The following is a 14586-nucleotide window of genomic DNA, read 5'->3' on the forward strand; positions in this document are numbered from 1 at the left end:
GAGTGGAGCGGGTTGGAAAGCATTGTATCAAGCTCCTACTTTGCTTGCAAGCGTCAGTCCGTCAATGGTATCAAATAGCAATGTAGCCATGTCTGGCAACTGTACTCTTCACTCGCCGTGTTGTACAACATGCATGCAGGCGCTACTATTCCCGCATGCGGCCCTGGACCAAGCATGCACTCTAGTCGGTTGTTTTTCTTGCTCGCACGCTGTGGCAGTATGTCTGTCTGTGCGTGATCTACAAACAAAAGGATGGCGCGGCGCCGCGCCAGCCAAATGCGTCGTTTACGCCTCAAACTCCTCGGGCGTGACGTCCTCGGTCTTGAGGGTGTCAATGATACGCTTGACGCGCTCGTAGACGGCAAAGACAATGGCCTGGCCAGGAGCAACACGCATGACACGAGGAGTGATACCCTTGTAGAAGGCCGAGATACCCTCGTTCTTGAACATGTCGGCGGCGACCTTTTGGAAACGGGAGAAGGCGGTCTCTCCAGGCTCCTTGGAAGCCTTCTGGATACGCGTCTTGATGGTGTCGATGGGGGCGTTGGAGAAGGGACCCATGGCACCAGAAATGAGACCAATGACCATGGTCTGGTACGACGGGAGCTCGCCCTTGGCGCTGTACTCTGGCTGGAACTCCATTGCCCACTTCTTAAAGTACTGGTAGGCAGTGAAGTTGACACCCTGGTTGGTGGCCTGACGAAGAGCAGTGAGGGCAACACCACGGTACAGAGTCGAGAAACCCTCCTCGCGGATAATGGTGTAGAGCGCGTGAGCGGCGTTACGGTAACGAGGAGTGGCGTCGGGGTCGGCGAGAGAGTGCTGCTGCGCCTGGAGACGAATCTTGACGACTTCCATGGGGTTGACGACAATGACAGCCTCGGTCGCACCGGCACCAAGGCCGGCGACAAAGATCTTGCCGGGCGAGAGCGCTCCGTCTTCGTTTGCGAGCCAGCCCTTGTACACTGCGAGTTAGCTTTCTGCAGTATAGGCCAGATCGAGGTACAGCATACCCCACCATGTACTCACTCTCGAACGAAGCGAAACGGATGGCCATCTTGGGCACGATACCAGTCACGACGGCACCGAGACCCTTGTACAGGCCGAGCGGGGTCTCGCGGGCAACAATCTGCTTGCCGGTTGCGAAGAAGCCGAGGGGCTTGTTGGCCGTGCCCTTGCGGCCGCGCGACAGCTGCATGCGCACCTTGATGGTGTCAAGGGGGTGGCTGGTGTCAGCGGGGAATCATGGGTGGGTCATTTGCCATCTCCCTCTCTGAGACGTGGACGGGGAGTTGTTGAGGTCACACGAGCAGGGCGAGCAAGCGCGAGCTTGAAAGACCGAGCCCGAGCCCGAGCAGCACCAACTCCAACCCCAACTCCGACTCGCTCCACTTGCCATCTCTACCTCTCGCTACTCACCACACGAGCGCCTCGGCGAGACCGGCGGTACCACCCGCGAGCAGGTGGGTGGAAAGGGGGACCTTCTCCTTCTTGGCCATTTTGGTGACTTGCGGTGGGTGGGGTGGGGGAGTGCGAGCAAAGTAGACGCAATGTCTAGCTAGAGTGGTGTGCGAACAAGAGTGGTGAGCAAGGTAGAGAGGGAAAAATGGTCAAGCCAGTGTACTAAGTATGTTTCTGTGACATTGCTCCAGCGCCCAGCGTCAGCGCCAATGCCAATGCCAGCCCCAAGTGTTGCCGAGCTTGCTGCGGTCTATTCCCCCCCTCCCCCCTGTACCTTTTGATTATCGCAAGCCGGATTTGAGCCCCGGCTACACTTTCAGCCAAACTTAGCCGGGGCCAGTGACCATTTTCCCTAATCTCCGTCGGGCCAAGTCGGGATTAAACATATTATCAAGTTGTAGTTGTCTCATACCCGTCCCCTCTGCACCCGACGGACCGAGCCATCCGCCCCCATCTCTACGGGACATCCGACCCATCACTCAGAACAGCCTGCCCTGGTCTGTTGGAGTGTCATGTCCACATCTCACCAGCTCACAGACTCTTGGCCCACGGGGGTGGGGGTGGGGTGGGGGTAGGTGGGGTCACAAGACGCGGGCGGACTTTGTACCTCTCAGTGTGTCTCAGGCTGTCCCTTCGTAACTCGCACTGGCCTTGGTGAGAGTGAATCGGCCGAGCCGCGGACGAGGTACATGCCGCCGGTGGTGGCCGTCGCGCCCGTTTTCTTTGCCCTTGAATAGAAAAAATTGTTGTCGTTTTGTTGCCATCCTGGCTCAACAAGCCAGCCGCTGACATCCGATGCGACCGACAATCCTGGACACGACACGGATCCCAAGATGCAAAAGCAGGCCCTGTAGCTAAGTAGGCCAGTAGGCTCTTTCTAGTCTTGTACAGAGTATCACCAGTGTACAGATGTACAGACCAGTCTCCGCCTCCATCGCTCGCTCCCAGCCTTCCCGCCCATCGCACATTATCACCGTATCCGAATTTGATCCGCTATCGGTTTATCCGACCATTCCGTTACGCACTACATATCCATGCATACATGTAACCATGTACAATCTGACAGTACATACATCCATAGAGCCCAAAGGAAAAGATCAGAACATGTGTGAGTCGGAAAAGAATGGTGGGAACAGGCTAGTACAAGCAAAGTCGGCAAAGTCGGTGCCATTAGACGCCGAGCTGGTGGAACTCGTTGCACGCCTCCTCCACGACCTTTTGCAATGTGAGCTTGGAACACGGCTTGGTGAGCCAACGATCCATGCCGCACTCGACGAGGCCACGGCGCTTCTCGTCCTCGCCCGCCAGCGCCGTGATGGCAAAGATCTTTGAGCGCACAGCTGGGGTGGGGGAGCGCGTTCCGTTGGCTGCAGCGCCCCCATTAAGGCGCTTCTCGGTGAGTCGCATTTCGGATGCGGCCGTGAAGCCGTCCATTTTTGGCATGTTGATGTCCAAAAGCACAATAAGCGGGCGCTCGACGGTGAGCTCCTTGAACTGCTCGAGCGCGTCGGCGCCATCTTCGCTCTCGCGGAGGTCGAGGTCGAGGTTGCTCGTTTTGAGGATCCGTACGAGGATCTTGCGGTTTACCACATTGTCCTCCACAACGAGAACGGTCATGGGATGCGGCGTTGGCGCCGGTGGGATAATGGCGGGAGTCTCGTCAGAGGGCGTCGTGACCGGTGTCGACTCAGTGCCGAGCCACGGCGACGACGGCGCGCTAGTCACCCCAGGTGACGCGAGTGGGTCAGTGCCAGCATCCTCGGACGGCGAAGTCGCCGGGAACGAAGCAGACGAACCCGTCGAGGCTCCGGACGGGAGTCTCGGTCGGCCGCGCGATGAGAAATAGTCACCGAGGCACAGCGAAGCCACGGCCTCCTCGACGCACATGCCACGAGACTTCCAGCCGAAGAAGGTGGAGAGGCTCTTGGAAGCCTTGCACACCGATGCCGCCTTGCGCGTCAAGACACCCCTATCCTCCTTATCCGGCTGCGAGCTCTTCTCGGAGCGCGTGATCGAGTCTGAGTCAAAGTGGAGGCGGAGCGGGCGAGAGCGGCCTAAGACGATCTCGGTGCTGTTTGGTTCCATGTCGACACGAGATGAAGTTCGTGACAGGCTCGATCGTATGAGGGAAGGAGTCGCGGGTTTGCTCAGACGACGAAGTTGAGTGTTTGGAGGCAAAGTGATCAGGGCGGGCTTGTCGCCCTCCGCTTCAAAGACCACCAGCTCGGATGCGTTGATTGCTGCCAGCACGCTCGGTGCCATGCCATCTGATTCGAACCCGCCATCCATGATGACGAGATCAGCGTCAGCAGCAGGAACAATGTCGCACCCGAGGCTGGCATACTGTCGCTCGAGTGACGCGCCGAGCCTGTCCAACCCGCAGCGCAGGTCGCGGCCAGGACGGTCAAAGCCGATAATCGCCACTTTGCGTGGCGCACCGTCCACCGTCGGGATGGGGGGAAGGGGCGCCAGCGGTGACGCGATGGGAAGCGGCACCTGGATAGAGATGCTGCACCCGTCCCCAGGCGCCGACGAGATTTCCATCTCGCCACCCATGAGGTCGATGATGCGATAAGCCAAGTGGACCGATAGGCCCGACCCAGTGGCGAACAGGTCCTCCTTGGCCCACGGTTCGCCGAGCTTGTTGTCGACAAAGTCCAGTGACATGCCACGGCCATTGTCGACAATGTTGATCGAAACGCGACGAGTGTTGGAGAGGTCCTCACAGCCCTCAGGTGGAAGATAGCCCTCGACGTCGTCGACGTAGATCTCGACGCAGCCCGGGCCATCAACGTACCGGTACGCGTTGGCGATTAGCCGGCCTAGGGCACGACGCAGAGCTCCACCTCGGTCTTCGGTGACCAGGTCGCCGAGATCCTTGGACACAATCTCGAGGACGGTCTCGATGTGGCCCTGTGCCTCGCCGTTGCCTGCACGACTGCGACGTTCCTCCTCGTATGCCTCCTGCACGAGATCCTCAAGCATCGCCCGCAGCGTCTGGGGCGCACCCGAGCTGTGGCCAAACAGGGCGGGGTGCTTCGCGCGCGAGCTCTCCCAGAGCTTGTCCTTGCCAGTGAGGTCCAGGAAAGTCAAGATGTTGTCGACAATCCCGTGCAGCGTCTTGCCCGACGTGTCGATCGCATCCAACAGCGGGAGAAGGTCGCGCACCTGCTCGAGGGTCGTCATGCAGCCATGAGCCGTTGTTTGTGTCTGGGTGACGTTGCCAGCCTCGGCGAGGTCGGACATGGAAGAGCGGAGTAGATGGGTGATGGTTAGGATCTGATGCAGCGGAGTACGCAGCTCGTGCGCTTGCAGATTAGAGTACGTGATTTGGCTCTCCTCCACACTGCGGACGCGCGAGATGGCCAGGCCCGAGGTGAGCGCGGCACCAATGATCCAGACGAAAGGCAGCGCGAGACGGCTGCTGTCGTCAAAGCTGCGAGGTGACCGCTCCCACTGGACGAAGACGGCGTAGCGGAGCATCCCGTCGAACGTGAGGAACACAGTGGACAGGACAGTCTGGGACTTGTCGGGCATAAACGCCATGATCTCCTGTGCAAGCTCGTCGTTGGGATCCTCGCGGTCCCACCAGAAATGACTCGTGGCCAAGTAGGTCTTGGCGAACTTGGCCATGGTCTCTGTGGCGTTGGGTTTGTTAACGTCGATGTCGAAGCCGGGAGCAGCATTCTGCCCCATGATCTCAACGCTGGGGTTGTCGGTGCGTGGGACGTACTTGACAACGGGCTCGACGTTGGACGGCCACTCCTTGCCCTGTAGGAAATCAGCGGCAATCGACTCCTTGGTCTGCGTTGTCTGGTCCTCCGGCGTCGTTCCTCCCTTGCGGATGTAGAGCTGGTACTCGTGTAGGTCGATCATGCAGACGGCGTCCGCGTGGAGGATGCCGCGCAGTGTCTCCGCAGCATCGTTGAACATGGCAGTCTCGGCTCTGAGATCTCTGCGCTTGGCACGGCGAGAGTCACGCGGCGCGGTCTTTACCGCACGCTGTGGAAGTTGCGGCGTATCCGCAGATGCCTCGGAGCGATTGGAAGCGGGTGTCCGTGGAGTGAGCGCCGGCGACGGGTCTGTCTGTGCTGAAGACGACGGGACCATCGGTGCCGACAACGACTGAGCGACGTTGGTAGAGCGAGTGACCACACTCGGGAGGCGAGACCTCGCGTCGAGGAGCAGTGCTCGGGCGCCGCCCGACCTCGGCAGTCGAGAGTAGCGGCTCTTCTTCAACCGGGAGACCGAGGTCTTTCTTGGTTTTGGCGGCTTTATCATCTCATTCGACGTCGCAGACTCGGGCTCGGCCGCCTTCAGTTTGAGATGTTCAGGCACGAGAGACCGACGTAGGAAGTTGATGCTAGCTTCGTACATGGCGCCCGACTTCTTGGCCACAATCTCAGATTGCTAAGCGTCAGGGTTGTTCACGATAGCAACTCACCAGGGTCGCTAGCTGATACACCAGCATGTTTGCAAGACGTAGCAGGATGCTCTGTTCCCGCACGTCAAACGTTTCGCGCGCTTCTTCGCCACCGATGCTCAACATGCCAAAGTCGACAAAGTCTCCATCAGGGCGGTAGTAACGAAGCGGTGCGGCGGCCAAGAACTTGCGCCCACGGCCACCCAGTCGGCATGGGTTGTTGGTAAAGCGCCAGTCTTTCTCCAAGTCCGCAACGACAAAGCACCGGCCCTCGGGGTGGAGCACTGCGTGCCCGGCAAACGACTCGCCCGTAGGGAACGACCAGCAACGAAAATTTCGGTTGGGCAGGTAGATGTCCTCTTTGTCACCGCGGAGGATGGAGACAGAAGCGCTATCGGCGCCCAAGACCTGGAGTCAGTACATTCACACGAGTTCCAGGAATAACGCACTAGCTGCGCAAGTTCGCAGTACTTGGACAAGACAGGGAAGCACTCGCCTAGCTCGTTGGGGTCGTTGAGGCCGAGGCGTCGAAGCACCCTGGACCTCTTCTCGCGCATAGCCTGGCTCGGGTTGGGCGACGGGAGCCACCCATCCCGCTCGTAGCAGCCGCGCAGGCGCTGCCGCTCACCCATCACACAGAGATGGCCCTGGTCCTCGTCCGGCAGACATGGACGCGGAAGCTTGACCGCATCGACGCCCTTGAACATGCGCCCAAAAGCGTTGATGGGAGCGTGCGACTGTAGAGTGGTAAACGACAGAGTATCAAGGGAAGGGAAGAGGACAAATTCTGGGTGCTGGCAGCCATCAGACTCTGGCGTGCAGTCCGGTGGTGTCATCTGTGAGCCATCGGCAGCCGTGGCCCCAAGAATGTGCAAGTCTCGCGAAGTGTCGAAAGGGATGTGTTGTTGTGTTCGCGTGGGATTATCCCCACCATTACTGTTGTCGGCTGGCGATATAAAGTCGTACGAGTCATCGCTCTCATTGTGAATTAGGAGTTGCGAGGGTTGGGCAGCCAAATCGCCCTCTCTTGCTTCGCTGTCTGCAGACCGTCGGTCCATACCGTAACTAGAGTAAGCTAGAAAACAAACGGTACACACTATCGCAACGCGTCCTTCCACTCAGCATCGGTGGTGGGTGGCCGCTCGTGTCGCGGAATGCGGCCAACAGCGATACGATCCTTGGACATTGGCAACGACCCAGACGTGTGGCTCCTGCTGATAGAAAAGCGGCGCGGAGTGGATGAGCTGGATTGACTCATGATGAGATGCGTCTCATCTAGAGATGAGATGGAAGATACAAGAATGCGGGCAAGGTTGATTGGGGTATGAACGACGTAGCCTGAGGTGAGGTGGGGCTCAGTTAACCGATTGACGTGGCTAACTCGATTGACGTGCGCTTCTGGATGGGGAAAGGGATGGTGACTTGGGATTCAGTTGAGGTCGTGTTGGTTTGTGTTTTCAAAGGTTGAGTAGTGTATGGAGACGAGGAAGGAGCGACGAGGGCTCGGTTGATGAGCAAGGTAAGGTTGGCCTTTGGGTTGTAGCATGCCTTGAATGAAGGCTTTGATTGAAACAGGCTCACTCCAATCCTCACCACTACCAACTTGATAGAGCCTGACTCTGACTCTACTCGGCTGACCCTACCACTACTTGGTCGAGGGTTTGCTTCCGCTTCTCAGGTCGATCATGCCGTTCAGGACCCCAGCCGATCTTGCGCCACAACTGAGCCACGGCCCAGTGTTGAGAATTGAATCCATAATTACACGTCATTATAACAATATACATAAGAAATGCGCCAATAGCAATGCTGTGATAAGGGTGGTCATTGTGCGTTCACTGTGCAACCCAAAAGTTCATTGTACCGTGACATAGCATGCGAAGATGGGCAGAGGATCGCTTCAGCTGGGTCTGGACGTGGGAGAGCCGGAGTTCCAGATCCTTGCGATGCGAACAACTGAGCATGGAACCAGAAGTGATGGTGAGATGTGTTGGTGCCAATGTGCAATGTGCGACGTTGGCCAGAAGAAGGATCAGCACGTCAGTACATATCACACAAGAGTCACGGATCTGTGTATGGGGCATGTGACATTCGGATATCATACGGTGTACAGATAGATGCCAAGCTCGTGCGGATTATGTCGTTGTGCGGATCGCAATGTTCTCTCCTTGGCAAACTGCGATATGCGATGATGCGATGGACGAGGGACGTGGTACATATCCTGAATCCTGATCATCTGCGCCGGATGTTACGATAAGCTGAGATCCGTGGGGTTGGTTGACTGCACAGCAAGATCGGGGCGACAAGAATGAGCGAGATCAGATTCAGACAACAACACAAGACAAACACAAATACTCAAACACACACCGGTCATGAGCGAGTTGTTGTTGTGCCTGGTCGGTGTTGGTGTTATGCATGGCTTGGGAGTTGGATTGCATATCCAAGAATCCCACGCCCTGAAGCTCACCTTGTAAACTGGGCAACTCTTCAAAGGTTCCTGTCCAAGGCAATATCGCAAAGAGAGTTTGTAATGTGAGTCAACACTGTTTGTGCTGTCCGTTAAATAACTGCCTTTGCAGCCAGCCTCCAAGGTTGTCAGCTGACAACCTACAACTGATCTTGTGACTTTCTGACGGCCACGGTCGCGTGGGAAACTGTGGCTGATGCATAGGGGGCGTTTGGGGAACCGAGGAGGGGTAATCATCCGAGACACACGGAGACGGGCATTCGGGACTACTGTATTTGAGTTGAGTGGCTTGGTGGGCAGCAGGTACCATTTTATAGTGGTTGGGTGCATGGGTGGTTGGGAACTCGATAGTTTAAATGGTGTACACACTTTTGTCAAGACCGCTCTGCTCTGCACCGCCTACCGATGCGATGAGCCCAGGATCCAAAGGGTAAGAGGTTTCCGCCGGAATAAAACAAAATGTTTAGAGGATACTCTGCTGCATTGTTTCATCAGGCCAAGTGACAAAGTTAACCCTACACCGGAACGCCCCGATGCTTCGGATAGAAGGGAACAAGTGTGGGACGGACGAGGTAAGGAGTAAGAGGAGCGCTGGTACAGATACCCTGTTGTAATTGTGTAGAGGTCCAGAATGCCAAGAATCCGGGGTGTGGCCAAAAAAACCGCACATGCTGTTGAGGGCCACTGTGCCAAGTGCCTGATAATGGTAAGAGGTTTGTTTACTGCACAGCCCAATGGCCCAATGGAATGGGGTAACATGTGTTAAGCCCCTGAAAGCACCGATACAAAGGACCCTTAAGGTCTCTAGAACGCCCTCTTGCACATCGTGTACCCACAGATCCCACAGAGAATCTCTTGGCATTAACGCCCACTGCTACTCCCAGTCCCATTGCCGTTGGAACCTCCACTCGCAAGAGACCCGTGCGGATTGTGACTGTGAATTGAACCTGACGCTTTGGTCTGAACCAGAATTGCATGTTGACCAAGCTTGATGCTTACCAACGGAGTAGAGTATGTCGGGGCTGGATGTTGTGATCGCCTGAATCGCAAAGACAGCCACAGGTTACCCCAAGCAACTGTGATTGGCATGATTGGCGTCATTCTCGGTCATAAACCTAACTCCTAGAGTTAGAATCGGCCCGAGAGAGGCGCAAGCTCGTAGACAGACTTGTAAACCCTGAGGTACAGCAAAAGCGCCACCGAGCGGGTTGAAGCCCTTGCAGCTTAAGGTCCAAGGTCCCTTAAGTCTTGGATGCACGATTTTAAAATGAACCATAAATCATTGGAGGCTTTGAGTCAAAGTCTGGGAGGGCAAAGTGGCTTGGCAGGAAGATTATGAGGGTGGTCACTGCCTTCTTTCCGCCCTATCACTCGGCCGGAAACCCCCCATATCTGCCGCAACTTGCCGTACACACTAGCTGGTAGATGGTACACTGACCTGAATGGCTGAGCAAGGAAAGGCTAGGTAGCAAAGCCAAGCCAACTCGGAGGTAACATGCACTGCTCCCATAACACACACACACACACAAGTGTGGTCATTCTCATTCTCTCTAGCATCGCCTTCTTCATTCTTCATCACCTCCTTATTACCTATCCATCTCTCTTTCTCTATCTCTCTCTCTCTCTATCTCTTTCCCTTGCCTTACCACATCTGTCTTTAACTCTTTCACTCTCTACATTCAACTCGCCTTCTTTTTTCGCTCCAAGCGGCTTTAAAGGACACTATTACGCCCACTGCTTCACCTCATCCTCCCGTTCTTCAAGCTCCATCGCGCTTTACCTCCATTCTCCTCCTCCCCTCCTCCCCCCCTTTTGCCTGCCTTCACCATGCTCCTCAACCTCGCCCTCCTCGCCGCCCCCCTTGTGGCCGCGGCTCCCTCGTCGTGGTTCCAGCCTCGGGACTCTGACATCCACAACCTCTTTAAGCGTCAGGGTCCCGCCCCCGACCCAGCCAAGCCTGGTAAGCCACACTTACTTGACCCCCTCCGGTCAACGATCATAGCGCTGATAGCCAAGACTTTGCCTCGCACTACCCTGCTGTTGGGCGCGTGGCCAACGGCACTCTTCCCCAGGCCTGGGTTGACAAGTACAACAAGGTCAAGGCGGAGGGCAAGATTCCGTCGCCCGACGTCAACCCTGTTGCGACTAAACGCAACGGCAACCCAGTCTACGAGGGTCGCGATGGCGCCGACAAGTCGATCTGCGCTTTCAACACTGGCTGCCACACCGACGACGACTACTTCCTTGCGCCGGATGGTACTTTTGTTGTACGTGCCTACTGTGTGCCTCTCTCGGGTCTGTACTAACACTGTGCAGCTCACCTTTGACGATGGGCCTACCCCGGCGTCGCCCGCGCTCTACGACTTTATGCAGGAGCACAATATCACCCGCCAGGCGACCCACTTCATGATTGGCGGCAACATTGCCGCTGACCCTATCACCATGCAGCGTGCGTTCACCCAGGGTGGTCACATTGCCGTCCACACATGGTCGCACCCCCAGATGACCACGCTCTCGGACGAGGCTGTCATGGGTGAGCTCGGTTGGACTATGCAGGTCATCGCCGACCTGACTGGTGGCCGTGTCCCTGCCTACTGGCGCCCCTCGTACGGTGACACGGACAACCGTGTCCGCGCCATTGCCAAGAACGTATTTGGCATGGACTGCGTCCTCTGGAACCGTGACACGAACGACTGGAAGATTGGCCAGGACCAGACCGTTGAGGGCACTCGCAAGATCATGCAGGAGTGGTGGGTCGGCCCCAAGTCTCCCGGTATCCTCGCCCTCGAGCACGAGCTCAACAAGGACTGCGTCGACGTCTTCATCGCCGAGTACCCTGCCGCTATCGAGAATGGCTGGCAGATGAAGTCGGTTGCCGACGCCTACGGCCTCAAGTGGTACCAGAACGCCGACAGCAACGAGGGCCCCGTCACCAACTTCACCATTGCCAAGGACACCCAGGCCAACCTCAACCTGAGCGCGCCCATTCTGGGTGCCTCGTCGAGTGTCGCCCCTTCGGCCTCGTCCAACGTCAGCGGAACTGATGGCGCCAACCCCAACGCCACCGCGTCGGGCTCGGCTGGCGCGGGCTCGGCTTCGGCTTCGGCCCCCCCCAAGAGCGCCGCATCGGCGCTCGCGATCCCCGGCCTTGCGTCGCTCCTTGTGGGTGCGCTTGCCGTTGTCGCACTCTAGACGGACATTGATTCGACTTATCACGCATTGCATACTACACCTCGGCAGGGACTCTTGACGCAGGTAGATGATGACCTCGTTCTCTTCATGTAGAGTCTCGTCTTCCATAGCCTAATTCAACTAGTAATTCTACGTGTGGCCGTTTGGCTGTCTTGTGGTGAACCTCTGTTCTGTTCTTGTTTCGACAAGCCGAGCATGGCCGCGCGTCGATCCGTTGATTCATCAGTCGTCAGGAAACATCAACGCGCCCCGACTCGCAAGCATCATCATGCCCCTAACACACAATACGCCAAGACCATCTACCCCTGAGGGTGCGAGGGTGGGCGAGGGCGAGCAAGGACGGGCGAGGGCGGGCGAGGACGGGCCAGGGCGGGGAAGGGTGGGTGAGGGTCTAAGGTGCCGGCGGATCAACTTGCCGGACAAGGGCGCAGCGCGGCGCATGATGGACAATGGGAATCGTACAGCCGCGGCAAACCGCGTGCGAGTGCGAGTGCGAGTGAGGTGGGGGCGAGTGCGAGTGACGCGGGAGCGAGTACGACGCCGTTCGTCATTGTCGCTTGCAAGCAGAGTGCGAGGGTCCGGGCGCCCGATGATGTGGAATCCAGACGGCGTGGAATCAAGACGTGGAATCAAGATCACGGCAGATGACACCGATATGCCCTCTCGGCCGCTGATATGTCTACATGTCTACATGGGCGCATACATGACCATACATGGCAATACATGGCCATACATGGCACACGCCGCGTGACGGTCATGACGGCCCGATCTGACGAGTGCAACGTGACGCGAGTCGAGATGGCCTTGGAGTGCGCCGATCTATTGCCATGCACAGAAGGATAGTCTGGAGTCGATGCGATGATCCGCTGGTCGCGAGACCAGTCGGGCGGCTGTGGGTACTTGGGTCGGACTCTAAAGACCGCTTGAGCCTCTTCATCTCGCCTTGGTCGCTTTGCCTCACCTCGCGGCGGCGGGTGAGCTCCTACAACTACTACTGCTCGCCACGGACAGGAACTAAGGCTGCCAAGTACACAATCAGACGATGACGTTCGCAAGAGAAATTGCACCCCGCATCGACCACGTCTCGCCTCTGAACCCCGCTTCTGAACCCTTGGGCCAGCACGTGTCAACGCCAAGCCAAGGCTACTCATAGCACCGTACCTCTTGGAGACATCGCCACCCAAAGCCCCAATACCCAACGCGACTCAATAGAACCGACCTGCTCCAGTAGACGAACACATGCAGAAAAGCTATTCGGCCTATGGCCAGAGTGAGTTTTGGGTGGTGGCAAAGCCGAGGGCCGCCCCAACAACGTCTACTCGTCCTCGTCCTCGCTATCCTCCTCGAGGAAGTCGACGAGCGCCTGGGTCACCTTGAGGAAGTGCTGCTTGCCCTGGGGCTTGGCGCCCTTCTGGTGCCAGTAGATGACAGCCTGGTCGCTGACGCAGTCGGCGTTGTACAGAACCTTGACGAGCTGGGGGAACGCCTTGAGGATACGCGTCTCCTGGTAGCAGTAGACCTGGGCCGTGTTGAGGACGTTGACCTGCGCCTTGGCGCTGAGGGCAAACGGCTCGAGGGACGGCGCGAGACGCGAGACGTACTGCACGACGTTAGTGTCGAGCTGGTCGCCGCGGGCGGTCCAGTCGAACGCGCCCATCCAGCCCAGCCAGATCCACTCGCACAGGTCGGCCTCCGGAACGGGGTTCTCGGCCTGCTGGGTCTTGAGGTGCTCAATAATCTGGGGTTAGGGGGTTGTCCACGAAGAGCAAGCAAATTAAACAGGGATGGAACCCAAGGCAATATAGAGGAGATACTCACAACCTCGTTAGTCTCCTCGTCATTGATCATGCGGGTGATAGTGCTAATGGTGTTGGTTCTGACGCCACTAAGCGCCGCCTTGGCGTACCAGTCGACAACCTGAGTGAGCCCTTCCTTCTTGAAGTGGGCCTCGAGGGTGGCACGGTCGCGGCTCTGCTGGGGGAACACGGCGAGGATATCGCGCAACCCAGACTTGCGGAGGTTGGAGCTGAGGTGCTCGATGCTCTGCTTCGATAGGTAGGTGTGGAAGAAAGCAGTGAGGAAGCTGAGAGCGACGCCGTCCTTGACGACGTGGTCCTTGGCAAGCGACTGGAGGCACTTGGCCTGGATGCCAACGTCGGCGACGAAGAGCGCGACGGCCTCGGCGAGCTTGGCGCGCTGCGACGGGTTCCACTTGGGGATGTAGCCGAGGAGGTCGGGGAGGAAGGTCTCCTCAAGCGGCTTCTGGAGGTAGCGGTAGCGCTGGATGACGCGCTGGAGGACCTCGACAATGCCCTTGACCGGGTTCCAGTCGCCGAGCTCCGAGTCGTCCTGTAGAATAAAGAAGGGGCTGCGCTTCTCGTCGACGTAGCTGCCACCAGGCTGGAGGAGGCCACCGACAAACAGCAGCTCGAAGAGCTGCTCCGAGTACTTGAGGAACTCGAGCGAAGCGCCTGCCTGCACGAGCTTGGTTACAAGCGCATCGTTGGTGGGGGGGTTCGGGACAACCTCAAGATAAAGGAGGAGCGAGTCACGGAAAGCTATAGGTTAGCACGAGTGCTGCTGGATGGGTGGATCGCAAGGGAGGCCAGAGAAGGAAGGTTAGAAGGGCATGAGAAGCTGCACCACGCCAGCAACAAACGCGCGCGCCATCCACCGTCTAGCGATAACGCGTCCTAGTCGCCACAGACATGTTTGCCACTCTTTCGCCACTGTGGATGTGTTCCACGACAAGACCCACCTTCAGGCTCAAACTTGGCCGCAGCCTTGGCCTGGCCTTTGCGTTGCCTAATGCGCACACCACTTAGGGTCGGTTTGGCCGCTGCACCGCTGGCATTACCGGGGGTTGACGAAGTGGGCGTGTGGGACATGCAATGGGGCTCGGTGTTCGAGAGAAAAGGAGTGGTGTATGAGAGGATGAAGAGGGGATGGAATCTGAACAGTGACGAAGAAAGGATGTGCTGAATGGAATCACAGGTACCGACGCTGACAGTACTCTTCACTTAATCCACACTCCCCCTGAGCGGCG

General features: G+C 57.6%; 4 protein-coding genes across 4 annotated transcripts; 1 reads left to right on the forward strand and 3 right to left on the reverse strand.

The window, feature by feature from the left end:
* Nucleotides 1–285: 285 nt before the first annotated feature.
* Nucleotides 286–1499, reverse strand: SFC1 (uncharacterized protein; the record flags this gene model as incomplete). The annotated part of the gene is made up of 3 exons (XM_060596779.1): nucleotides 286–965; nucleotides 1030–1226; nucleotides 1420–1499. 3 exons carry the CDS (start codon nucleotides 1497–1499, stop codon nucleotides 286–288), a joined length of 957 nt encoding a protein of 318 aa, XP_060453738.1.
* Nucleotides 1500–2631: 1132 nt separating this feature from the next.
* On the reverse strand, nucleotides 2632–6720 carry CcaverHIS019_0111910 (uncharacterized protein; the record flags this gene model as incomplete). The annotated part of the gene is made up of 3 exons (XM_060596780.1): nucleotides 2632–5871; nucleotides 5906–6292; nucleotides 6334–6720. 3 exons carry the CDS (start codon nucleotides 6718–6720, stop codon nucleotides 2632–2634), a joined length of 4014 nt encoding a protein of 1337 aa, XP_060453739.1.
* A 3455-nt stretch (nucleotides 6721–10175) lies between these two features.
* CcaverHIS019_0111920 (uncharacterized protein) lies at nucleotides 10176–11540 on the forward strand (the record flags this gene model as incomplete). The annotated part of the gene is made up of 3 exons (XM_060596781.1): nucleotides 10176–10308; nucleotides 10365–10615; nucleotides 10665–11540. The coding sequence occupies 3 exons, from the start codon at nucleotides 10176–10178 to the stop codon at nucleotides 11538–11540; spliced, it is 1260 nt and encodes a 419-aa protein (XP_060453740.1).
* Nucleotides 11541–12855: 1315 nt separating this feature from the next.
* Nucleotides 12856–14428, reverse strand: CcaverHIS019_0111930 (uncharacterized protein; the record flags this gene model as incomplete). The annotated part of the gene is made up of 3 exons (XM_060596782.1): nucleotides 12856–13278; nucleotides 13359–14098; nucleotides 14299–14428. The coding sequence occupies 3 exons, from the start codon at nucleotides 14426–14428 to the stop codon at nucleotides 12856–12858; spliced, it is 1293 nt and encodes a 430-aa protein (XP_060453741.1).
* Between the last annotated feature and the right edge of the window lie 158 nt (nucleotides 14429–14586).

The sequence above is a fragment of the Cutaneotrichosporon cavernicola genome (genome assembly GCF_030864355.1).
Source record: "Cutaneotrichosporon cavernicola HIS019 DNA, chromosome: 1".
NCBI classification, from domain to species: domain Eukaryota; kingdom Fungi; phylum Basidiomycota; class Tremellomycetes; order Trichosporonales; family Trichosporonaceae; genus Cutaneotrichosporon; species Cutaneotrichosporon cavernicola.